The sequence below is a fragment of the Lactuca saligna genome, chromosome 9 (genome assembly GCF_052625555.1).
Source record: "Lactuca saligna cultivar CGN05327 chromosome 9, ASM5262555v1, whole genome shotgun sequence".
NCBI lineage: Eukaryota > Viridiplantae > Streptophyta > Magnoliopsida > Asterales > Asteraceae > Lactuca > Lactuca saligna.
Genome location: NC_136425.1, coordinates 182359467 through 182386397, shown reverse-complemented (window position 1 = coordinate 182386397; position 26931 = coordinate 182359467). Strand labels below are relative to the sequence as shown.

Sequence of the window (26931 nt, the reverse complement as noted above, 5' to 3'; positions counted from 1 at the left end):
CATGCAAACGTAGTTGCAGTATAGTTTCACACTGCTCTTAAGGTGAGATTTGAAGTAGTAAATGGTGAAAATTCAAGAATTTTGTTAGTCAATGTTCTTGAGGCCTTCTGTACAGAAATTAACAAACCTTTCCGATTTACTAAGCCAATTGTGAAGCAGTACGAAAAATTATTTTAGTGTTGAATGAACTTGTATTGTGTTTCAATTTAATTTTAAGTTTGTTTTAATGTTTCACATGTTTTAATTTCAAGTGTCTCGTGTTAAATTTGTTGTCTTATAATTTTAAATGTATTTGTTTTTGTTACTTTAATAAACATTTTAGTTTTATATACTCGTTTTATATGAAATATTTTTTTACACAAAAAAGTATAGGGATAATGACTTGATAGGATAAAATACTTTTTGAAATATACGCATTTAGTCCTTATTTTTTTTTTGTAAAATAAACCCTTATACTTTAATAATATGTACACATTAGGTCTTTTTCACCGGATTCTACAGGTTTGGTTGACATGGAGGGTTTATTTTACAAAAAAAGAAAAAGAATAAGGACTAAATGTGTACATTTCAAAAAAGTATCTTACCCTATCAAGTCATTTTTCCTTTCTTTTATTTTGTTGAAATGAAATACCCAGGTGGCATCCACATATTCACAACGAGATTCTTCCAACTTTTATTCATCATGAAAAGGAGGGAGAACCCCGATCTCCGGCGACTCCTTTGTGTGTTCCAACACATCACTGGTAGCAAGGATGAATGATGGTAAAAACATCAAGGTCGAAGGGGGAGGCAGGAGGAAGTAGAGACGGTAGTTGGCGGCGAGGAGCTGCTCTGGTATCCCACATGTCGATTCTTTCTTCTTTTCTGGCAACATATCTCAAAGATGGAGGCAAAGAGAGACAGATCGGAGAAACACAACAAGTAAATGGTGTTTGGTTGTTGTTGTTCGACCGGAAGGAAGAAAGACGAGAAAGAGAAGGGTCGTTGCCCTTTTCTTGTTGCTGGAGGATCATCCACCTTTAGTGACTAAGCTAATTAATTGCTATTTAGTGCCATTTGTGCTTTCACATCAGCAAAACCTGTAGAATCCGGTGAAAATGACCTAATGTGTACATATTAATAAAGTGTAAGAGTTTATTTTACAAAAAAAAAAAAAATAAGGACTAAATGTGTACAATTCAAAAAGTATCTTATCCTATCAAGTTATTTTCCCTAAAAGAAAATTTGTATATGACCGATATACCGGATATAGCCGGTTAAAAGGATTTCATTGTTACAAAAAATAAAGTATAAGAGTTTATTTTACAAGAAAAAAAAATAAGGACTAAATGTATACATTTCAAAAAATATCTTACCATGTTAAGTCATTTTCTCAAAACTATATTGCATGTTAAAAATGGTAAACTGTCCCTTTTAAATAACAAATCAAATCCTACGCAGCGACAAGATGAAAAAAAAATGTAACAAAAATAACACCATTCCGTGTAGCATTAGACGAGTAGGTATGGGTCCAACAAGAAGCAACGGGGAACACCGCCCCCCTGCTCGTTGCTTCTCGTCGAGGTGATTCTCGTTGGGATGGCGACGGGAAGAAACGAAGAAAAATTTAAAAAAAAAATGACCGTTTGATTTGCAACGGTTTGAAAAAAAAAAAGTTACCTATTAAAAAAAAACATTTTATCCTATAAAAACTCTCATTTTATTTAAAATTTTCACACACTTTCTCTTATCCTCTCTATATACTTTCAATTATCTTCAAAAAAAATATGGATCCTTTCGACTCGTCCGATGACTATATTTTCTTTAGGATGATGTATCATTATTACACTACCGACTTGCTACAACCAGACCTAACCCCGCTACTAACAAGACGTGCAATGTTAAGCAGAAATCGCGAGGAATGACACAAACATCTATATTGCGATTACTTTGCGGATAATTGTGTATACGGGGCGAAGGACTTCAAAAGAAGATTTCGTTTGAGTAGGGATGTGTTCTTACGAATCGCCAACGCCTTGGAAAGCCGGTATCATTTCTTTACTTTATTTTTATACAAAATAAATAAAAATGTACTACATGTTTCTTTAATTTTACAATATATGCAATATATTTTTAAACTGTAGTTAATTTATGTTTAGGTACGAATTTTTTCAATTAAGATATGATGCTAGAGGTAGACGCGGGTTTACAACGTTGCAGAAATGTGCTGCGGCCATTCGTTTGATGGCTATGGGGGAGTCACCCGGCACCATGGACGACTATATGAGAATGTCCGAAAGAACCGCAAGAGAGAGTTTGTATACGTTGTCAAGGGGTGTTGTTGAAACTTTTGGTGACGTGTATTTGCGGAAACCTTCGTTGCATGATTTGCAAGAATTGTATGCGGCGCATGAAGAACGCCATGGGTTTCCCGGAATGATCGGAAGCATTGAATGCACACACTGAAAATGGAAAAATTGTCCGGTAGCATGGAAAGGGCAATACGCAAGTGATCATCACGGATCACCTTCTTTGGTGTTAGAGGCTGTCGCTTCTCAAGATTTATGGATTTGGCATGCATTTTTTGGGGTTGCAGGTTCCAACAACGACGTCAACATTCTTGATCAGTCGCCAATATTCAACGATCTTTTGAATGGAAAAGCCTCGGATGCTCCTTTCACGGTGAATGGAAACGAATACAAATATGGGTATTACCTTACAGATGAAATATATCCTCAGTATTCCACATTCGTGAAGGCATTCCGCCACTCGGTTGAAGAACGAGACAAATTTTTTAAGAGAAGACAAGAAGGAGCACATAAGGATGTGGAACGTGCTTTTAGAGTGTTGAAGGCGAAGTGGCATATAGTCGAACATGCAGCACGACCATTGGATTTAGAAACTTTACGATATATCATGTATGTATGTATCATAATGCATAACATGGTAGTAGAAGATAAAGGGTGAAATATTGCACACTATATCCCAACGGAGCTCAGACACGTTCAATTTCAACCAGAAACAACAGATTATTTGCATCGCGTTGTTGACATTCAGGACGCAAATAAACACAGACAACTTCGAGAGGATTTGGCGGATCATATCTTCTATGGTAACAATAACGATAACGAATAGCGTTGGATGTTTTTTTTTTTTTTTTTTGAATTTGGATGTTTTTTTTTTTTTGGGATATTATGTGTAATTTAGCCTTTATGTTAATTTTAATCTTTAAAAATTTTTAATTTTTTTTATAATTTTTAAACATTATGTTTTATTTATTATTTATATTTAAAAAATATTTGTATCAATTTAAAAAAAATCAAAATAATAAAAAATAAATTATAAAATGAAAAAAAAAAGTATAAAAAAAACGAAATAGTAAAAAAAAAAAGAAAAAAAATATTTATTTTCAAAAAGTTGGTGTTGCCTATTTCTCCACTTGGTGTTATAACAACACTTATTTATGTGGCATGTGAGGTGGTGTTGCATCTTGTTGCCCACACCCAATGTTTTTATATATTGGATTATTCTTTATTTATTATTTTATTTATTTATTTTTTTTGCGATATATATTTTGATTATATATAGCCTGTCTCATCTATACTTATCAAAGAAAATTGAACCACGTGGTGTCTTTTTTACTAAAAACAAACAAGTGACCGTTTGTATTTTCAATCAAAGCTTTGTTCATATTTGACTACTTATGTTCGTATTATATTATTATATAGCAGAGACACCAGATTTCTATCATGCATGCCGCATGCTCATAGAAAATGGGAAATATAAGAATTATACCAATGAATGAATATAAAGCAACAAGACAAAAAGTCAAAAAAATTAATTTTAACAAAGTATCATATTATAAAAACCAATTTTGTAGATATAAAAGGTTTTTGCCCGAAATCAAAACGAGTGAAAGTAAAAGAATCATGTCGTCGGAGAAAACTAAGTCCTCCCAGATGACCGGCACCGGTGACCTTCACGTCGTCTTCCTCCCCTTTGGTCCACATCGCCAGGCTCTTCGCCGCTCAAGGCGTTCGCTCCACCATCATCACCACAGTTCACAATGCTCTCATGTTTAAATCCTCCGTTGACCGTGATATCTCTGCCGGGTTCCCCATCGCCATTCAGACCCTCAACTTCCCAGCATCGGAGGTCGGAATAGAAAGCCTCAACGCTTCCACCAATCAAGAAATGTCATCCGCAGTCATCCGAGGCGCGATGATGCTCCAGACATCAATGGAACATCTGATTCGCAGTCTTTCTGCAGATTGCATCTTCTCCGACATGTTCTTCCCGTTCACTGTTGACCTCGAAATCCCGAGACTGTTGTTTTACCCTTCTTCTATCTTTTACCACTCCATTTTCGATAGCTTGAAAGTTCATAAACCTCACGAGAAAGTGAAATCGGAATCGGAAACCTTTGTGAATTGTGGTTCCCAATTTGCCAGATAAAATCACAATGAAGAAGTCTCAGGTCTCGGACCTTTTCAAGTTCAAGACCCAAATGGGTGAGATGATGGAAACCATTAAACAATCGGAGAAGAAAAGTTACGGAATAGTCCATAATACATTTTACGAGATCGAACGAGATTATGCCGATCATTTAAAAAAGATTAATGGAACGAAAATCTGGCATATTGGTCCTCTGTTTCAATATTTTATTAGCGACTGTCGGAGGACGTCGGAGAAGCACGGTTGTGTGAAATGGCTCGACTGTCAAAACCCCAAATCGGTGATATACGTTTGTTTCGGTAGTATGGTGAACTTCCTAGAAGCTCAGATCACTGAAATTGCTTTAGCACTTGAAGATTCTAAACAACCGTTTATTTGGGTGGTGAGGAAGAAGTTTGGAGATGAAGAAATCGGCGGGTTGCCGGAAGGTTTTCAGGAGAGGATTGAAAAGGAAAACAAGGGCTTGATCATGACAGAGTGGGCTCCACAAGTGGAGATTTTACAACATCCGGCTGTCGGAGGGTTCTTGAGCCACTGCGGGTGGAACTCCGTGCTTGAAGCGGTCGTTTCCGGTGTGCCATTGATGACATGGCCGTTGTACGCCGATCACTTTTACAACGAGAAGCTGGTGGAGCTTTTAGGGATTGGAGTCGGCCTAGGGGTGGATGTTTGGAACTCTAGTTCGGTGATCACCAGTCCAATCATCGGGAAACAGAGTATAAGTGATGCTATTGAGATATTGACAGGTGGATCCGCCATAGCTGAAAGCATAAGACGCAACTCAAAAGAGGCAGCCATGAAAGCTAAACATGTTGTTGAAGAAGGTGGATCTTCTCATAACAGTTTAATGGCTTTGATAGAAGATCTGAAAGCCAGTAAATTGGCCCCAAAACCTTGAAGCAGCTGGCGCACTTTGATAGTCAATACCGCTATATTTACGGGGAGATGATGATGTGTCATTTTAATATTTGATGTTAAAGGCTTTAATATTTTAGTTAATTATTTATCAATTATGATAGATCACTATTCTTTATGTGTTGCTATTTGAGATGAAACCTAGTATATAGTACATGTTAACCAAAAAGCAAAAAGACATATATAATTGACAAAATTGCAAAAATGGTCATGTGCTATGCATATTTTTGGGTTTTAGGCCAAATTCCTATTTTTCTTTTGATTTCGTAGTTCTTTTGAACAAGTTGCATTGCAGATTTGGTTTATCGATAAATTGAAATGATTTTAATATTCTTGGGATATTTATTTTTCATTTTTCTTTCATTTTTTTAAAATTTAATAGTTATTTATTTATTTTAATAATTATTTTTATAATAAAAAAGAGGGGCCCACCTCTCTCTCTCTGTACAAATACAAACTAAAGAACACATTCATATTCATGAACATAGACTCTAGAACACATACACACTTCAACTACCGTCCGTCACTACCACCGTGTCCTTCACCTCCTTTTCCTGTAAATTGATTTTTCTGGTAACCTCCACCATCTCCTTCTTTTCCACACACATAAAATCAAATCTGATGAATGATTTTAGGATGACCACCTTCAAGAAGAAAAAATCAGATCGAGTGTGTGGGTCTCCGATCTCCTCCTCGGATGACGAGCTCCTCCTATTAAAGCAAGCCCTAACGTCGTCGCCTGGTACGTTTTCTCTTTTAGCAGAGAAGAGCTCAAGGAGATGATGGCTTTCATATTTGAGGACCTCGTTTTTAGATCCTAGTATCTTGTTTGCAGATCTGGTAGCGGTGACGAACTTAAGGTTTTCTTCTTCTCCGGTGGTAGTGGCAACGACGATAATGGAGCTGAAGATTTGGTTCGTCTTCTCCAGTATTTTTATGAAGATGGTGGCGATCTGGATGGATATGCTTAAACATCAATCAACCATGGTGGCAATCGGTTCTCAATCAAACCACCATTTCCACTTCTCTCCTAGTTCTATATATAAGAAAATATAGATAAAATGGTGCACCAATTCAATTTTCTTAATTTCCTAGAAAATTAAGAAAGGGGGTAGGGGAGAGCAAGATCAAGATCAAAGGTTCAGTAAGCTTGATAATCAGAATCTTTGCCTGATTGTCTTCACATCAAACTCACTCACACACACATACTTGAGTTGCAGGTTTTGGGTGTACCCTATGAGTTTGAGATATTTGGTTTTAATTTTTGATGTATAATCGATTTGCCTGGTGGGTTCATCCCAATGACATGATTTTGAAGTGTGTGAGTTAATCTATGTTGTATGAATCAAGTGTTTGAGAAGTGAGAAATCAAATTTATGATGCTAGGAACGATTATTTTCAAAAATGAAATCAGATGCTTGTTGTTGATGGACATGATTCTAGATATATTTTTTGTTTTAGTTTGATTCTTTCTTGAAGACCGAAAAGATGAGAAAGGGTGAATATTTCTTACTTGATTTTTAATTTCTTGTTTTGTGAAAAAGAAGAGAGAGAGAGAGAGAGAGAGAGAGAGAGAGAGAGAGAGAGAGAGAGAAAGAGAGAGAGAGAGAGAGAGAGAGAGCTCTTTTATTTTTTAATTATTAAAATGAATAAATAATTATTAAAACTTTAAAAAAAGAATTTAGAAATAGAAAATAAATGCCCAAGGGTATTAAGGTTATTTCAGTTTACCGATGATCAAATCTGCAACCAAACTAGCTCAAAAGAATCACGAATCCAAAAAAATCGGAGTTTGGACTAAAACCCCCAAAAAATGCATACCACAGGGACCATTTTTGCAATTTTTTCTATATTATATGTGGTTTTTGCTTTTAAACAATTAACACCATATTCTATTTTCTTTTTTGGAGAAAGAAAAACGTTATTTTTTCAAAATTTTATCAAATCTGCCCTTTCCTTAAAAATCTGGTCTTGGGCTGAGGCTTTGGATTGATTTCGGGCCCAAAAGTTAAACTAGGCGTTGGAGGCTCAAAATGAAGCTACTTAAAATTTAAAAAGGTGGATAAAAGCCAACCATTTATAGATGGATGATGAAATTAAATTGTGTATTTTATTATTGCAAATTGGCAATCGACACGATGAAAATATAAGATACCAAACAGAAATGGAATAAAATTGAAATCCAAATTTATATTAGTGTCACGTAATAGAAATGGAATGAAACTGAATTCCAAATATATATTATATATATTAGTGTCAAATGTAAAAAAAAATAATATTGTCATGTCATGTTTTGTTCGTGTTCAAGTTTTGATATAAAATTACCACGATAATAATATGTGCTTGTCGTGTTTCGTGAGATTAATTTTGAATTAAAACACAACATCATGTCATGTCGTGTTCGTATTATGTAAAATTTGTTGTGCCGTGTCATTTTCGATTTGTCAACCCTACTCATAGGTCAAACATGAAGGAAATTCACAATCCCATTAGAACGATGTAAAGGTTGATGTCAATAATCATACCTCCTATAATGGAAGAGTAACTTCATCGCCTTAGATCATCCTTTATACTCTTCACGACAACGGTCATTGAGAGCTTCCAGATCACCCACCAGAACAACCACAAACCACCCCACCACAACCGGAGTACTCTCCGGTGAGAACGAAGAAAGAGAAAGAAGAGAGGAACATAAGAAGGCTGAGAGAGAAGAAATCGGTCAAGAAGCCCAGATTGGGCTTTGCGTCTCGTCGTAGGCACAACGATCCATCACGAAAACGACGAACCACGACAGGCCAGGGTGGTGTGCACGGCCGTTGTCCATGGTTACGTAGACCATGACCGGGTTCGTGATCCGTATACAGGACAACCTTAAAACCTCTGACAATCATGTACCTTTGTAGTTTGATTATGACTTTATATGTTAAAAAAAATTAAAAGAGTTGGGATTCAAACCGCCGCCTTAAAACCTCTGCAAAGACATCTCATCATCATGATATTTGTATTTATGTAACTATTTGTAAAAACCAAATCCTATAAAACAGAGCAAATAATAGAAATAGTTCTAGTTTTTAGTATAGTTTGCAGTTGCAATCTAAGCTTTGGAAATTGACGTCAGATGTCCACATGCTTTCAAAATCGATCATTTTAGTCCATATCAAGTTGACATCATAAGTGCTCTTTAGAAAGCCTCATGTGCCTTGCACACGAGGGCAAATCCATCTTTCCATATATTCTTTTAACATCTATATATAAATTGCAAAACTAAGAGTATGAAAAGATATGGTTGTTATGGATATCGTAGGATGCAATTTAGATTCCTTGTGCATTTTGTATTTGTTGGATTATGAGAGTCCTTTAGCCAACAAAAGGGGTAATGAAAGCAATATAAAATTTATAACTCATAAGAAACCTCCATTCACTAGATCTAGATAACTAATATATAAACATAAAACAAGAGATATAAAATATATGCACTTGTTTTTTTTGGTTTCTTTGATTTCGCTTGTTGATTGAACTTACAGGATCCAACGTAGAATCCATCTCTTGTGACCACACCCATGGAATCAAATACCATACCAGAAAACACTCCAACAGAAAGCACGCCAAAAATCAAAACAGCCTGACATTGGAACGGTCTTACATTAGTGTCTCTATTTATAAGACAATGATTCAAAACCTAACAGATACATATCATACTTCAGAATAATTGTCTCTAACTATGGTAATTATCTAATATTTAAATCCTTTATCTGGAATGTTATATAATTTCTATATTTTATTTAATTAATTAAAAAATTGATTCAGTAACAAGCTAGTCTTTATAATTTAATCTCTTTTCACTTCTGCTTATATTTGCTCTTGCGTGTAACTCAAAATGATACTACTATTTATTGTAATATTACCGGCTTGTTGTGGCTATGAGCACCATCTTCCAACAACTCCTACTTACACTAGCCACCACCAATAGTATGGTCTAATACTTACTAACAATAGACATCAAGTGTGCAGTCAATTTGTAACAACTATACTTATTACAACTTTGCAATACACAACCCTTAGACTAGTTTGAACTCCATGATATCTATATAAACTGAGTTATGGATCATGAGTCAATATCAGTCTTCAAGATTGTGTTTCTCGGTAGAGACTTGTGGTGACCTTATCAAACTTTTAGTTGATTAGATGAACTTAGTCTCAGCTTCGCAAAGATTTGACTGTTAACATCAAATCATCGAGAGACCTAGAGATATCTACTTATCGTATTATAACAGAAGGATCAAATCAAATTTAACTACATAGGAATGTACTATTTCTCATGTAATATTTGATCATTCCCTGTGTGGCTGCTGTTGGATTAATATCTAAGTCCATAACTATAATTGGTGAGACTTGACCCGACCCGACATGGTCTATTTGGGTTGCATGGCATCATGCATTTGGATAGACTATAATGAGAGAAATAACATTTAAGGTTTGTTAATATATTATAAGTTCTAATATATTAATAAGGTTATTTAATTAGTATTGATCAAAAATTAATTTGGAATTAATTAAGTGATCAAAAGGAGACTAATTAAATATATGGGTTGATTGTGTAAATCATTCATTCTTATATATGTGGTCTTGTGATCCAAGATTCCTTATGTTGGACTAAGTCCATGGGGTGATCCATGGATACTCCATGGAGGTTAAAATCCATGGAGCATAAGGAATAGGTAAAGTTATGAGTTACATGGTGTAACCCTAATAGCCACCATATAAAAGAATCTCATGGCTCAAGAAATCGGTCACTATGTGTGAGAATGAAGGGCTAGCCGATTTCATGAAGTGTGTATGTTCTCTCAATCTATTCCAAGTGTATTTGCTGTTGTGTGAACCATTTGAGGTGTCACACTTGGGGCACTAGGCACTCAAGCTTCATGAAGATAATCTACATCAAAGAGGTATGTAATTCTAACTTGATATATTCATTTGAATCAATGTTATTATGGTAGTTAGGATGAATACCTTGGAAAGTTCATATTTGCATGTGTAATAGAGAAAACATAGATCCAAGGTATTTAGGATTGCATGTACACTTAGGAGTGTTAGAATGCTCAAAACCCAACAAAAACAATCATGAGAACCCCATACGTCATGATGTGGTGAGCATATCACCATGTCGTGGTTAGCAAATCTTGAAGAAATAAGACCACGCTGCTCCGACCACCAGCACGAACTCCACCACTGATCATTACCAAATAACCAAAACCAATATATACCAATAATTACCAAAATACCCTTGGAAGTCAAAATGGTCAACCCTTGGTCCAAGTCAAAGTCCTCAGTCAAAGTCAACCTTCCTGGTTGACCCTACTCGCCAAGTCAACCCGTTGACTCGTTGAGTTCCATTGCTCATAAACTCCCATGTCACGACTCAACTCGCCGAGTCGCCCCAAGAATCGTCGAGTCCAACAAGCTCTGAGTCCCTTCCTTCTCAACTCACTGAGTCATCCCTCGACTCACCGATTCACAGCTCAACCAAAAAAGGTTAGGACTTCGCGACCAGACTCGCCGAGTCCAAGCATAGACTCGCCGAGTCCAAGGCATTCTTCAACAGAATCCTCGAGTTGTTCTTCTAACTCGCCGAGTCCATGCACATAATCATACAACTCGTCGAGCACACCCATGTGACTCGCCGAGTCTCTTCAGTTCTCATTCCATATAGAGGGTTTTCAAGCCATGCAGGGACTCCAATCCATAGATCCACTCTTCTACAGCCTAACCCTCACATAAAGTTGAAAAATTTACATGAAAGTAAGGAGATATAAACCCAAAACACTGCTAGGGCTAGGGTTAAAGACAAAGGGCTTCACCAATAACTCTTAGACATGAACTTTATGACCTTTTGGGCCATCACAAGTCTAGATCTGAAGTAGCAACTTCAGATCTAAGCCTCAAACTCGAGATAGCTCCCAAACAAGCTAATGAATCCTAAATCAACCACCATTCATGAATCAATAATGAAATAGCTTAAGGAGGAGGTTCCTTACCCCTGAAATGTGCCCAAATAGAAGTAGATTCCAGATCTACCCAAGCCCCTTGATGATGGCCTCCAAATCCCCAAACTTTTTACACAATTTTCTCTTCCAAGCTCTAATTCTTCATCAATGGAGCCACACACAAGAGATGAGGGTTTCTGGATCTCAAATGGGTAGCAAAGAGGCTGAAGGTGGGTGATAATGTGCTTTATATAAGGCACAACCCCCAGATTAGTTTTTTTTCTCCCTTCAGCACAAACTCGCCGAGTCCAGCCACCATCTCGCCGAGTTGGTCACTTAACACGTGACCAGAAATGCGACTCGACTCGCCGAGTCTACCCATCGACTCGCCGAGTCGACCTTCCTTATTTACACTAAGAACCCTGAACTTGCACTTCTAAACTCGCGGTGTTACACATAGTGATGGTTTTTGAGCAAAAGAACATCTTATGTGCACATGCAAAACCCTAAAGCTTTGGATCTAGGTTTCTGTATTGTACATGCAAATTTATCCAAAGCTTGAAACCCTAATCTAGCATACTATAAAATAGAAGTCTAGGTCTAATACACGTTTAGATGATACCTTTCAATAGTTGCAAGAATGTTTGATCTTCAATAGGCTTAGTGTCATAAGTGTAACACCTCTAATGGCTTACAAACACCACAAGCAACAAGATGATTGAGAAGAGAGGGAATGGAGGCATAAAAAGGGCTCAAGATTTTATGGAATAAGTGGTAGCCAATTTTGGGTGCCCTAGGGGTCCTTAAATAGCTGAGCTACTAGGGTTTTAGCTAAAACCCTAATGGGACGACTTAGGCCCTAAGAAACTTAAGAACCTTCTGGAATAAGGCCTCCTTGAACGAAATTAGAGTGAGCTTCCCCTTAATCCCATAAGGATTCACACCCTAAAAACCAACTATCACAAAATTAACAGGTCCAATCCCCTTTATTTAATTAATCTCTTTTAGCCACAAAATTAATTCTTGACTAATATTAAATAAACCATATGATTTCTCTTTTAGTATATTATTCATATAATATATTAATAAACCATAATAACCTCTCTCTCACCATAAATCATCTTGTCCCGTTGCTTTGGTGAAGGAAACCCAAAAGGACCATGCACAACCGGGTCAAATACATACCAAATATAGTTACGGGCTTATACACTAATCCAACAGTCTCCCACTTGGATAAGTCTAGTAACTATAAATGCAAGTACGACTTCAGGATCCGATTAGCAATCGTAGCTCTCAAAGACGTTGTTGAACTCTGATCTTATCAATAACCTGTCCTTTAGATAAGAGATCGTATAGTCCTCCGTTCTAGATATCGTGCGGACAATTACATGGAACATAGTCATACTTATTGTCCAACAGTTTGTTTATCGATCTCAGATTCGTTTGATATAGAACTTAATTGAACACATCAATCCAGTCCTGATCGGGCCCGACACGTAAGTCAAACCAAATCACCGAGGGGCCCATATATCACTTTTAGCCTCTTAGGATAAAAGTAACAAATAAACATCGACTTATATGCATTTACCATTTACTCATCAAATCATGCACAACAATGCGTTTTATAACATCAAGTTACTGATGCTTTTTCGCATTATCAATACACAACCAACTTGCAAACAATAAACCATATATCTCGGTTTCAAGACCATATGATATTATCGTCTTGTGATCACTCATGATAAATTCCATGAAGTGATACCAGCAAGTGTGGGTCTAATCCAATGCTTAAATCTTATTCATAAGCACTCATGAACATTGCAACATACTTTTGCTATGTCTAATATACTTTAGACATTTTACAAACCTATTCATTATATCCTTCATTTATACCTACTTCCAAAGTATAAGTGACTGTGGACTGTTCGAATAATCTTATTATTCAGGAAGTCAAAACATGAAAAGTGAAACAATAGGTAAATAATTAACATAAGATAGTAACTTTACTCATAAATAATACTCCTTTATTTAATCATCAAATATCAATTACAATTTAACTATTACATGTTTCGAAACTATCTAATCTAAACTAATATCGTCCTTCACCCCAATTCTCCTAGCGTGCTTCAAGTGCTTAACCGTACTCAGTCCCTTCGTAATGGGATTTGTTGGGTTATCCTCTGATGATATCCTCTTCACTAAGAGGAGTCCTTCTTCCACCCGATATCGAATAAAATGATATTTCCTATCGATATATCGAGATCTACCATGATCCCTTGGTTCCTTGGTCAAGGCAACTGCTCTTTCATTATCATAGAAAATCTTCATAGGCTCCTTTATGGCTGGCACAACTCCAAGGTCTCCGATGAAGTTCTTCAACCATATCGCCTCCTTTGACGCTTCACTCACCGCTATTTATTTTGATTCTCACGTTGAATCGGCTACGGTCTCCTGCTTGGAACTTGTCCAAGTCACTTCTCCTCCACTCAGGGTAAAGACCCTACCCGACTGAGAACGGTAGTTGTCTCGGTTGGTCTGAAAATTGGTGTCACTATACCCTCACCCCTTTAAGTCATCACTCCCACCGAGAACTAGAAACCATTCCTTGGTCCTCCGCAGGTATTTAAGAATATTCTTGACTGCGGTCCAATGTGCTCTACCAGGGTTCCCTTGATATCTGGTGACCATGCTCAAAGAGAAGGCCACATCAACACGAGTACAAGTCATAGCATACATGATCGAGCCAATTGCGGAAGCATAAGGTACTCGGCTATCTCGACTTCGGTACTCGAGCTTTGAGTCTTACTCAACTTGGCATTGCTTTGGATTGGTAACTCCCCTTTCTTGGAATTCTCCACACGAAAACATTTTAGCACATTGTCCAAGTACGTATTCTGACTAAGTCCTATTTGTCTTTTACTCATGTTTCTCACTATCCTTATTCCCAAAATATAGGCAGCCTCTCTGAGGTTCTTCATAGCGAAACACTTCCCAATCCAGGACTTGACTTCCTGCAGGGTCGGGATGTCGTTTCCTATGAATAGTATGTCATCGACATACAAAACGAGGAAGCTAACTATACTCCCACGTCTTTGACATATACACATGACTCACCCTCGCTTCGCAGGAAGCCAAACTCTTTTACTTTCTCGTCGAAACAAAGATTCCGTCTACGAGATGCTTGTTTCAATCCATAAATGGACTTCTCAAGCTTACACACTTTATTTGGATGCTTCGCATCGACAAAAATGTTTGGCTGATTCATGTAAGAATCCTCAGCCAACTTCTTATTAAGGAAAGCGATTTTGTCGTCCATTTGTCATATCTCATAGTCATGAAATGCAGGAATGACTAACATCACCTTAATAGACTTTATCTTCACAACTGGTGAGAATGTCTCATCATAGTCAACTCTGGGAGTTTGAGTAAAGCCCTTCACAACCAACCGCACCTTATAAGTGTGTACTTTCCCATCCATGTCGGACTTCTTCTTGAAGATCCACTTGCACCTGACCGTCTTACGACCTGGCATATTGTCGACCAAATTCCAGACTTGGTTGTCATACATGGACTGAATATCACTATCCATAGCCTCTTTCCATTTCGCAAACTTCGGTCTTGTCATGGCTTCCTTGTAACTATTAGGTTCATCCAAATTTATTAGTGTACTATCACTAATAAACGTATCAACCTCACTTGTTATATGAAAACCATATAACACAGGCGGAACACTAACTCTACTGGAATTTCTAAGAGGTAAGGACTCGTCAATCGGTTCAATAGGAGTTTCCTCCTCAGGTTGAGTGCCAGTGTTAGAGGTTCTTTCATCGTTCGATTCTTAAAGCTCTTCAAGATCGATTTGCCTCCCATTGTCCCCTTAGCTTATGAGTTCTCGCTCTCAGAAAACCCCTCTCCTCGCAACGAAGATAACGTTGTCACTCGGTCTATAGAAGAGATATCCAAAGGACTTCTGCAGATAGCCGATGAAAATACACCACTTACTACGAGGTTGGAGCCTGTCATGAGTCTCTCATCTTACGAAAGCCTCGTAACCCCAAACCTTGACATGTGCCAACGAGGGAGCTTTCCCTGTCCACATCTCGTGAGGTGTTTTGGAAACTTTATTTGTAGGGACTAAGTTAAGGATATGGGCGGAAGTCTCTAAGGCATACCCCTAGAATGAGATAGGTAGCGAAGCACGAATCATCATGGAGCAAACCATGTCTAGCAAGGTTCGATTACGCCTCTCAGCTATACTATTCAACTGCAGTGTCCTAGGCGGCGTCAATTGCGAAACGATTTCACATTCCTTGAGGTAGTTGTGGAATTCAAGACTTAGGTACTCTCCACCTCAATCGGATCGAAGCATCTTGATTTTCCTACCTAACTGATTCTCCACTTCTTGTTTAAATTCTTTGAACTTTTTAAAGGTTTCAGACTTGTGCTTGATCAAGTAGATATACCCATATCTACTATAATCATCAGTGAAAGTCACATAGAAGCGGCTCGCATCCCTTGTAGTGGATCTAAAGTGCCCACACACATCGGTGTGTATGAGATCCAATAAACCATCACCCCTTTCAGAAGAACCAGTGAAGGGTGACTTGGTCATCTTTCCAAGCAAAAAAGACTCGCACACGTCATCGTCCCTAAGGTCGTATGACTCAAACACTCCATCATTTTGGAGTTGGGCTATCCGTTTATTGTTGACATGTCCAAGACGACAATGCCACAAGCATGCTTTGTCCAAACTATTGGAAGAATCAATATGTATAAGATCATTTCCTAAGTTGTCTACAACCATCACAGTTTCATATATTCCATTACGAGGCAATGCTTCAAAATAGAAAACACCATTAAGATAAGCATTAATAGAACCCTCATTATCAAATGAATATCTAAATCCTTATCTATACAAACCATGAAAAGAAATAATGTTTCTTGCCATTTCAGGCGAATAGAAACAATTATTCAAATCTGATCCTAATCCATTACTAAGCACTAAAGAGTAAACTCCAATCTTGGTGACAGGCAACGATCTTATATTCCCCATGATCAAGTTTATCTTCCCATGCTCGACATCCCTATTTCTTCTTAGGCCCTAAAAATCAGAACAAATGTGAAAACCACACCCTGTATCGAGAACCTAAGAAATAACATGTGATGAATCATTAGATTGAATAGTATAAATACTTGTGAAGTATGGCTTGATCTTCCTATCCTTGATATCTTGCAGATATTTCGGGTAACTTCATTTCCAATGGCCTTTGTCATGGCAACGATAGCACTCTGCGTCCTTCGGGTTAGAGGTGGGTGTAGCGGTACCAGCCTTGGTTCCACTAGAAGAGGTGTCATCTTGGGACTTTTCCTTACGGTGGATCTTAGAATGAACCTTCCTCTTCTTACCCTTACCCTGCCCAATAGCCAAGATGGGGGCAGATGTAGTGGGAGTTGATGCAACAGATTTATTTTTGAGGTTGCTCTCAGCGTCCTCAACAAGGCTTGAAGCTTGATCAAGCTGACCTCTTCTTTGTTCATGTGGTAGGTCATGCGAAACTGTTTGAAGTAGGGTGCCAGTGAATGATGAATGATGTTAATCGCTAGCTCTTTATCGAAGTTAACATTTAACTTCAGCAGGCGGTTAACATACCTTTGCATTTTCTGCAGACGAGCAGTGACAGACTCTCCGTCCCTTATCTTGGTCGTGATCATCGAAGTGATGATCTCGTACCTCTCCTGCCTCTCACTTTGGTGGTACCTGTCTAACAAATCCTGGTCCATCTCATACAGATAGTAGTCCTTGTATGAATTTTGGAGTTACGCAGTCATGGTCACTAGCATGATGCAATGGACTTTCGTGGCATCACGCTCATGAGCCTCAAAGGCTGTGATCTCCTTGGGAGTAGTAGTGTTGACATTCACCTCCTTGAGCTCCTTGTCGAGTACATACTCCTTGTCCTCGTAGTGGTAACCATTCGTATGTTCTGGATCCATTCATTAAAGTTGGTCTCATTGAAGATCACCCTCCCACACAAGTTCATGAGTGAGAAGGAGCCGGAAGAGGTTGATCCTGAAGCGTTGTTGTTGTTTGAGTTTAACATCTGAAAAGGAAAAAGTCAAAGTTGATTAGATAAGAATCCCCAATTAAACACCTAAATAAAAAATTAGGGCTAGGATCCAACAACATTATTTTTAATTTAGAAGAGGGATGCCGTAATCTAAGCGGCAAATAATTTGAAGGTAAGTGAATGACGATTCACTAATTTCCACCATGAAAAACGAAAAGATTAAGTTTTAAATGCAAATGTGCATGTTGCCCTCAATGTTACAATTGCCCTCAATGTTCCGGGTGTGAATAACCATGCAAATGTACATGTTTCCCTCAATGTTACAATCACCTAATCAATTTTCCGATTAGCCACACACGCTCCATTGATGTATGACAAACATTGAGTCACCTTTTTCCACCTTTTCTAGGACCCAAATTAGTTTGACGATTAACCACACACACTCCACTAACGTCTCGGCAAGGGTACAAAGTGTAATTTCATGGAATAGCATCAAATTCACATTTTGCCTAAAGTAACTAAGATTGGGAATTTTAAGAGATCATTTAGTTACTTTATAAATCATTATACTTTTAATGAGGAAAGAGTTGTCTTATCCTACCCGTTCGGATAACGACCTTCAACTTATCAAGGAAGCGTTGGGTGAGAGTGGCCACCCATTAAACGACAATTTTATAGGCCATAACCTCATACCCACTTATAGATCAACTTTGTGAATAAGGCTTACTAACGGTAATACTAGCATTTATGTTATATATATATAATAATTGTCTTATAATATTATAGTAGTATAAGGTGAATTTTAAACTTGTAAAATTCTAGAGGTTGGAATTTAATTATTTCAAAATTAAACTTTTAATCCAAAATTTAAATTCCAAAACTTGAGGGCACGTTCTGAAACATTTCAAAACTATCTAGATCAAAATTCAAATAAACAATTAAAAAATTAATTTTGGTGATTTCCTAATTTTAACCTAATCCATTTTTCATGCAAGATAATTATCAAATAATTCAAACAATTAATATTTATCAAAGAAGGTAATAATTATCTAATTAAATGATAAGAATCTTTTATTTTGACAAGGATAATCATAAAAAATCAATAAAATTTGTATTTCATCAATTATAAACAGTTATGGCAATTATCCTAAGTCAAAAATAGCAAAACTCCCGAATATCTCTCTGTTTGACAGCGCGACTCGTCGAGCCCCTTACAGGACTTGACGACTTCATCCTACTTGTCGAGTACCTCATTGGGCTTGACGAGTCTGTCAAGCAGATAGTACAAAATTCGATTTTCAGCAATGAACAAATTTACCATGCATCAAATACAATAGAAACCAAGCAAGTCTCTGATACCATTGATGAGTTTTGAGCAAAAGAACATCCTATCTGCACATGCAAAACCCTAAAGCTTTGGATCTAGGTTTCTCTATTGTACATGAAAATTTATCCAAAGCTTGAAACTCTAATCTAGCATACTATAAAATCGAAATCAAGGTCTAATACAAGTTTAGATGATACCTTTCAATAGTTGCAAGAATCCTTGATCTTCAAGAGGCTTAGTGTCATAAGTGTAACACCTCTAATGACTTACAAACACCACAAGCAAGAATATGATTGAGAAGAGAGGGAATGGAGGCATAAAATCGGCTCAAGGAATCTATGGAATAAGTGGTAGCTGATTTTGGGTGCCCTAGGGGTCCTTAAATAGATGAGCTGCTAGGGTTTTAGGCAAAACCCTAATTGGATGACTTAGGCCCTAAGCAGCTTAAGAACCTTCTAGAATAAGGCCTCCTTGGACTAAACTAGAGTGGGATTCCACTCTAAATTTCGTCCGCCTTAATCCCATAAGGATTCATAGCCCAAAAACCAACTATCACACAATTGACAGTTCTAGTCCCCTTTATTTAATTAATCTCTTTTAGCCACAAAATTAATTCTTAATTAATTCTTGACTAATATTGAATAAACTATATGATTTCTCTTTTAATATATTATTTATATAAAATATTAATAAACCATAATAACCTCTCTCTCCATAAATCTTCCTGTCACGTTGCTTTGGTGACGACAATCCAAAAGGACCATGTACAACCGGGTTAATACATACCAAATATAGTTACGAGCTTAGACACTAATCCAACACATACATCTATTTAGAAATGCACCAAAGTTGTCCAACATTTCCTACCTAATTGAATACAACATTTTCCTTTTTAGTAACGTGCCTGACAAAATATATGAAGCACCTTATTAGGGGCCACCTATTCCAATAGTACTTAGTATACGTGTACATGTATATTAATTATTAAACAAGACAAAGTGGATTACATACTTGCAAATCAAGATCGATTTCAAAATGTATACATAAGCGGAGTGTATGCCACATTTTCTAGAGGTGACATGGAAGGGAATAATGTAAGGAAGCACGTCTTTTTACCATCGTCATTCACGAGAGGCCACACTAAATGAATAAGCATTATCAGGATGCTTTAGCAATATGTAGAGTTCACGGAAACCCCCAACACTTCATTATGTTTAGATGTAACATAAAGTGGTTGGAGATAATTTTTCATCTACATTAAAATTAATTCACCCCACTCCAAAGACCATCCCGACATCACTGCATGAGTATTCCCCCTAAAAGTTGAAGATTTTATCAAATTTCTGAAAACTGAAAAACATTTGGTGATATGGTTGCATGTAAGAAATATTTATTGTTCTTGGTTTATTTGTTTTTCTTTTTTACTTTTTTCGTTGAGTTACACATCAATATATTAATTATTTGTTTTTTGTGTTATAATGTAGACTTATATACCATCGAATTTTAGGAAGGAAGGTTACCACCACACTATTATATCTTACTTTGTGTTGCACCATTTTATAAAATTCATGACATATCCGAAATCGACCGATTTATCTTACTTTGTGTTGCACCTTAGGTACTGTTTGGTTTACAGAATGTTGCTGAAGGAATTTGAAAAGGAATCTGTCAGGAATTTGAATCCAATTCCATATACTGTTTGGTTGCCAGGAAATGAGATTGGAATTAATTCCAAAATATGTTTGGTTCGCAGGAAATGGGATTGAAATTCATGTAAAATGATATAATTACCCTTTTTGACTGTGTTGCTTAATTTTACCTTGTTTTCTAACTTATATGTAAAAATACATTATGAAAATTATAAAAACAATAAAATTTCGGCGGTGGTGGCAGTGGTGGTGGGGGCGGTGGCGGCGACAATGTTGGATGGCGGTGATGGTGGCTGCGACGGTGGTGATGATGGTGGTTGTGGCATTCATTGTGGTGGTGATGGTGATAGTGTCAGCTGGTGGCGACAACGACGATGGTGATGATGAAGGTGTTGGTGGTGGCAGTGGCGGTGGTGGTGGCAGGGTTGGTAGTGGTGGTGGTGGCAACGGTGGTGGTGGGTGATGGAATTGGTAGTAGTGGTGGGTAATGGTAGTGGTGAAAATGGTGATGGTGGTGGTCGGTGGCGGCGACGACGGTGATAACGACGATAATGGTTGTGGTGGTGGCGTCGCAGGCAGTAGCGGTGGGTGGCGACGACGACGGTGATGGTGGGTGGTGGTGATGATGACGGTGGTGGTGGGTGGTGGTCATGGTGGTGGTAATGGTGATCGGTGGGAGTCGCGGTGGTGGTACTGGTTGTGGCGGCAGTGGTGGTGGTGGTGGTCGGTGAGGAAGCAGCAGTGGTAGTGATGGTGGCAGTGGTAGCGGTGGTGACGATGGTAACAACGGCAGTGGTGGTGTTCAGTGATAGTGGTGGTGGGTTTTCTAATAAGTACAAGGGGTATTTTTGTAATCTGTCACTTTTCTTGATGAGAATAAATGTTTTTCATCCAACTTTGGAAGGAATTCACTTTCGTCCATATGGTGGAAAGTTTTTTTCATTTAGGAATCCTTTTCCCTCCTTTAAGTCCAACGAAACACATGAATTCGAGGGAATTGGAATCATTTTCCCTTGTATTCCATTCCTTTCCTGCCAACTAAACGCACCTAAGATTCCTAATGCAATTGCATATCTTTACCTTCACAAAATAATCAGTGAAAGTAAGATACACGAACCATATGGATTGTTAAACCCTCTTTCACCTTGTATGCATGATAATAAATGTTCAAAAGGTTACCTCCAAATGTTTAAGAGATATCACATGATTTGATAAAAACAAATATGTTCATTTTTGGCCAAGTATAAACTCTTTGGCCAAGGTTTTAAGTTCAAACTAGATGAAAATACACTTGTCTTGAAACACTTGAACACACATTTGTTTTGAAACATATGAACCGAAACACTTGATCAGAAATACACGAACACACATATACATTGTTTCAAAACACATGAACACATACATACACATACTTGTTTCGAAGCACATGAAACACACACTTATAGTAGCAGAGCATTATAAGAACAAGAAAGGTTCCACCCCCCCCCCCCCCACACACACACAAACACACACACACCATTTTTTTTCTAGAAATAGGCCATACCCCATTATTTTTATACATATTAGGCCTAAAAATATAAATTTTAGGTTGTAACACCCATGCTCTCCGATTTTTATACATATTATACTTTCGGACCCCTAAATTAAATGCTCAAGTTTTGCCACTCCACACACATATACTTGTCTTGAAACACATGAACACACATACTTATTCTGAAATCAAGATCCAAACACATGAAGCCCACACACTTCATCTGAAACACATATACACACTTGTTTCGAAACACATGACCACACACACACTAAAGTATGTGTTCATCCCTTTCAAACGATTTCATGAACGATTGCAACGGGATTGGGTACTCAAATAATTGATTTTAGACATGCTGAAAACTTATAATTGGCAGTAGAAGATGACCAATAAATTCATTCTTGACCGAGAAACTCATGTTTGGCTTGGAAAAGATTCCAAAAACCGGCAAAGCCCACATTTCCAATCATATTGGTACTTTTTAAATAATTTCAATATATCAAACACATAATTAAATTTAATGATTAAATATATAAAAAAAATTATCTTTATAAATCATCTTGAAATTTAAACGACTTGACAATATTGTCTCAAAAGTAATTAAGACCATCCGATATGGTCCCAACGGAGGGCTTCGTGGTTTACGTGGCAACGACCACGATCCATGAACACCACTCTAGTGGGTTCGTGATCGGATGTGGTCGTGGTGGTTTGTAGTGTAGACGACGATTGACAACGATGAATGAAAAGTGTTTGGTTGTTGACTTCTCTCGCAAACTTCTTCTTCTCTCTCTTCTTTCTCTCTTCTAGTGGTAGTGAAGAGTATTCCCACGACTTGTGGTGGTTTGTGGTGGCGGACTTAGAGGTGGAAGGAGATTTTGGTTGTGTATATTACACCGAATGGCCTAAGTACAAATCTATAGAATCAATTAATTACAAATCTATATAATTAATTACATATTATTGGTTTTTGAGTAAATTATGCGAATGATCCTATGGTTTGGGGTAATTTGCACGTTTGATCTCTAATTTAATTTTTTAACTTGGAAGGTCCCTACTGTTTGTTTTTGTTACGCGTTTAGTTCTTTCTATTTGTTTTTGTTACGCGTTTTGTCCCTGTCTTACCTAAAAAAAATCTATTATTTGAATATGAAAAAATGATAGGATAGGTAGGGTAAGGTGAGGGGAGTGGGTTGAGAGTGTGTTTATTTAAATAAATTAAAAAATAAGGGGCAAAATAGTCTTTTTAGGTAAGACAGAGACCAAGCGTGTAACAAAAACAAACAATAAGGACCTTCCAAATTAAAAAAAATAAATTAGGAACCAAACTTGCAAATTACTCTAAACCATAAGGACCATTCGTGTAATTTACTCTTGATTTTTCCATAACCTATTAATAATATAATAGATCCCACATAACTAAACTATATTTTCTTTTTATTGGATTTTTTTTTCAATTTATTATATAATTATATAGGCCGGCTGATATGCCAAAGAAAACATGAACCACTTGTTTTTATCAAAAGTCAAAAACAAACAAACGACCCGTTTGTGTTTCCAATCAAAGCTTTGCTGACATTTGACCACTTGTGTTCGTATTATATAGTGAGAAACTAGATTTCTATCATGCTGATAGGAAAGGTTAAATATAAGACTTATACCAAGTAAGCAACAAGACAAAAACTAATTAACAAATTTATCATATTATAAAAACCAATTTAGTAGATATAAAATAGGTTTTCCCCCCCCGAAAACAATAGCTGAGGTCTGAGGAAACTGTAGAGAATCATGTCGTCGGAGAAAGTAAAGTCCTCCAAGGTGATCGGCGCTGGCGACCTTCACGTCGTCTTCCTTCCCTTTTTCGCTTCTAGCCACACCATCCCTTTGGTCCACGCCGCCAGGCTCTTCGCCGCCCAAGGCGTTCGCTCCACCATCATCACCACCGTTCACAATGCTCTCATATTTAAATCCTCCGTTGACCGTGATATCTCCGCTGGGTTTCCCATCGCCGTTCAGACCCTCAACTTCCCAGCATCGGAGGTCGGACTTCCCGTCGGAATAGAAAACATCAACGATGCAACCAATATAGAAATGGCATCTGCAGTCTACCGAGGCATGATGATGCTCCGGACATCAATGGAACAGTTGATTCGTAGTCTAGCTGCAGATTGCATCTTCTCGGACATGTTCTTCCCGTGGACCGCTGACCTCAATATCCCGAGACTGTTGTTTTACCCTTCTTGTTTCCTTTACCACTCCATTTTCCATAGCTTGAAAGTTCATAAACCTCACGAGAAAGTGGAATCGGAATCGGAAAGCTTCGTGGTTCCCAATTTGCCGGATAAAATCACGATGAAGAGGTCTCAGGTCTCAGACTTTTTCAAGTTAAAGACCCCAATGGGTGAGATAATGGAAATGATTAAACAATCGGAGAAGAGAAGTTATGGATTAGTGCACAACACGTTTTACGAGATCGAACCAGATTATGTTGATCATTTTAAGAAGATTAAGGGCATGAAAATCTGGCATATTGGTCCTCTGTTTCAATATTTTATTCGCAAGGACTTGAGCGGCGGTGGAACGTCGGAGAAGCACAGTAGTCTGAAATGGCTTGACAGTCAAAAACCCAAATCGGTGATATACGTTTGTTTTGGAAGTATGGTGAAATTCCCAGAAGCTCAGTTCACTGAAATTGCTTTGGCACTTGAAGAATCTAAACAACCGTTTATCTGGGTGGTGAGGAAGAAGGTTGGAGATGAAGAAATCGGTGGGATGCCGGAAGGCTTTCAGGAGAGGATTAAAAGGGAAAACAAAGGGTTGATCATGACGGAGTGGGCTCCACAAGTGGAGATTTTACAACATCCGGCGGTCGGAGGGTTCTTGAGCCACTGCGGGTGGAACTCGGTGCTTGAAGCCATCGTCTCTGGTGTGCCAATGATGACATGGCCGTTGTACGCCGAGCACTTTTACAACGAGAAGCTGGTGGAGCTTTTAGGGATTGGAGTCGGAGTCGGGGCGGATGTTTGGAACTCCGGTTCGGATATCACTAGCCCAATCATCGGGAAACGGAATATAGTAGATGCTATTGAGATATTGACAGGTGGATCCGCCATGGCTCAAAGCATCAGACGCAGCTCAAAAGAGGTAGCCATGAAAGCTAAACATGTTGTTGAAGAAGGTGGGTCTTCTCATAACGATTTAATGGCTTTGATAGAAGAACTTAAAGCCATTAAATTGGTCCCAAAACCTTGAAGCAACTGGTGCGATTATTTTCACCACCGTTATTAAGCGAATATAAGTCTTTGAAAACTTATATTACGTCGTGTTTTGCAAAACAACTGGGGTGGCTTGTTGTTGGTAACTAAAAGTTTGAAGCTTTTATTTTTATTTAAGCGTTTGGAAAAAATATTAAGAAAACTTTTTAAAGGTATACAATTATATAAAAGAATAATTGTTTAAGAAAGATAAGAAGTGTTTTTATTATGGAATTATTTTTATTCATAGAACTATACAACATCATTTGATCAATTTATAATCAAAACGTATGATGGTAAAATAATTATTTTATTTTAAAAATGAGATAATAGTTATTAATGATGTTCAGTAAATAATAATGAAAAATCCAAGTATCAATCATAATGAAAAGTCATCAAGCATGAACATGATTATATTAATGTTCGTTGGTTAAACTTATCGATTACTATTCATAGACAAACATTGGAAAATATATGAACATCCATAAATGTTCATAATTAAATATGTATGAATGTTATGATTAATTATGAATAAATTTTCATAATTGAAAATGTACGAAGATTTTTAACCATTAGAATTGAATATTTATTCATAAATAAACATCTATTCATAAATAAATATTTAATCAAAAACCTAGAAAAGTAATCTTGTTCATACATGTTTATAGGTGAACATGTATGAAAGTTATAATCATCATAGATAAACGTTTATTCAGATATAGATGTCAACATGTATTCAAGAACATGAAAAAATTCTCATGTTCGTAGGTGAACATTGCCTATTAGTATTAGAGTAAATTATTGAAATCGTCCATGTGGTTTAGTCAAAATTGCACGTTTGGTTCTTAACTTTTTTTTGCACTCGGATCGTCCATGTGGTTTGATTTTGTTGCGTTTTTCATCCCTGTGGTTTAATTTTGTTGCGTTTTTCATCACTGTGGTTTAATTTTGTTGCATTTTTCATCCCTTTCATACATAAAGTTAGGGACCAAACCATAGGGACGAAAAACGCAACAAAATCAAACCACAGGGACGATCCGAGTGCAAAAAAATAGTTAGGGACCAAACGTGCAATTTTGACCAAACCACAGGGACGATTTCAGTAATTTACTCTTAGTATTAATATATGTAATGCAAGAATTTCATAATTCAACTAAACCACTAATTACAATTCATGCAATATGTTTATGTTCATAGATGAACACTGTTACAAAAACCCAAAAATTTCTCATGTTTAATACTGTAACATGCAGTTTCGGGATGTTTCTTATTTCAAGTTATTAGACCGTAATTTGACCAAGTAAAGATCTCTAGACCTCAAGGGACCACAAGGACCCATAAAGTTGCCAACTTTATGGAATCTTTCCATCCAAACTTCCACAACATGAAGAAAATGAGACAGGAAGCCAAGATCTAGAAGACATCAACATAAAGTTTGGATCTTGAGCACTTACAAATGGTCCGAAAATGACTCAAATACAAACTCCAAGTTTGCCAAGAGGTTCTCTATACCACAAGGGCCTTCTTCTTCCTTCCAAGTGCACCAAATCACCAAGGGTAAGCTCACAAATGAAGAAGAGGGTATTAGAGTTTGTTTTAAGGTTCTAGAAGGAGACGGACATTGGAAATGAAGTCCTAAATATGAGGTTAGGGGTTTAAATATAGAGGAAAATCTAAAAGATTATGGGTTTGGGTTGCAGTTATAGTCACGTCGTAACCATACTTTTGTCACATCGTGACACATCCAGAAGTATGTTTACATATTTAGC

The 26931-nt window shown here is 37.3% G+C and overlaps 2 protein-coding genes and 1 pseudogene across 2 annotated transcripts; all 3 read left to right on the top strand.

Annotated features, from left to right (window-relative positions):
* Positions 1 to 2250: 2250 nt before the first annotated feature.
* LOC145017008 (uncharacterized) lies at positions 2251 to 3114 on the top strand. The gene is made up of 3 exons (XM_078975126.1): positions 2251 to 2434; positions 2576 to 2897; positions 2979 to 3114. Exons 1-3 carry the CDS (start codon positions 2251 to 2253, stop codon positions 3112 to 3114), a joined length of 642 nt encoding a protein of 213 aa, XP_078831252.1.
* A 794-nt stretch (positions 3115 to 3908) lies between these two features.
* LOC145014958 (solanidine UDP-glucose glucosyltransferase 1-like) lies at positions 3909 to 5514 on the top strand (annotated as a pseudogene).
* Positions 5515 to 23640: 18126 nt separating this feature from the next.
* On the top strand, positions 23641 to 25359 carry LOC145014957 (solanidine UDP-glucose glucosyltransferase 1-like). Its single transcript, XM_078973405.1, has one exon. The coding sequence runs from the start codon at positions 23697 to 23699 to the stop codon at positions 25158 to 25160; it is 1464 nt and encodes a 487-aa protein (XP_078829531.1). The 5' UTR covers positions 23641 to 23696; the 3' UTR covers positions 25161 to 25359.
* The last annotated feature ends 1572 nt before the right edge of the window (positions 25360 to 26931 follow it).

Excerpts from the sequence above, each read along its gene's own strand:
- LOC145014957 (XM_078973405.1), top strand. The coding sequence starts at position 23,697 with ATGTCGTCGGAGAAAGTAAAGTCCTCCAAGGTGATCGGCGCTGGCGAC.
- LOC145017008 (XM_078975126.1), top strand. The coding sequence starts at position 2,251 with ATGGACGACTATATGAGAATGTCCGAAAGAACCGCAAGAGAGAGTTTG. Across the intron at positions 2,435-2,575 it reads AATGATCGGAAGCATTGAAT|GTTCCAACAACGACGTCAAC; the intron begins GCACACACTGAA and ends TTGGGGTTGCAG. Across the intron at positions 2,898-2,978 it reads GAAACTTTACGATATATCAT|ACACGTTCAATTTCAACCAG; the intron begins GTATGTATGTAT and ends AACGGAGCTCAG.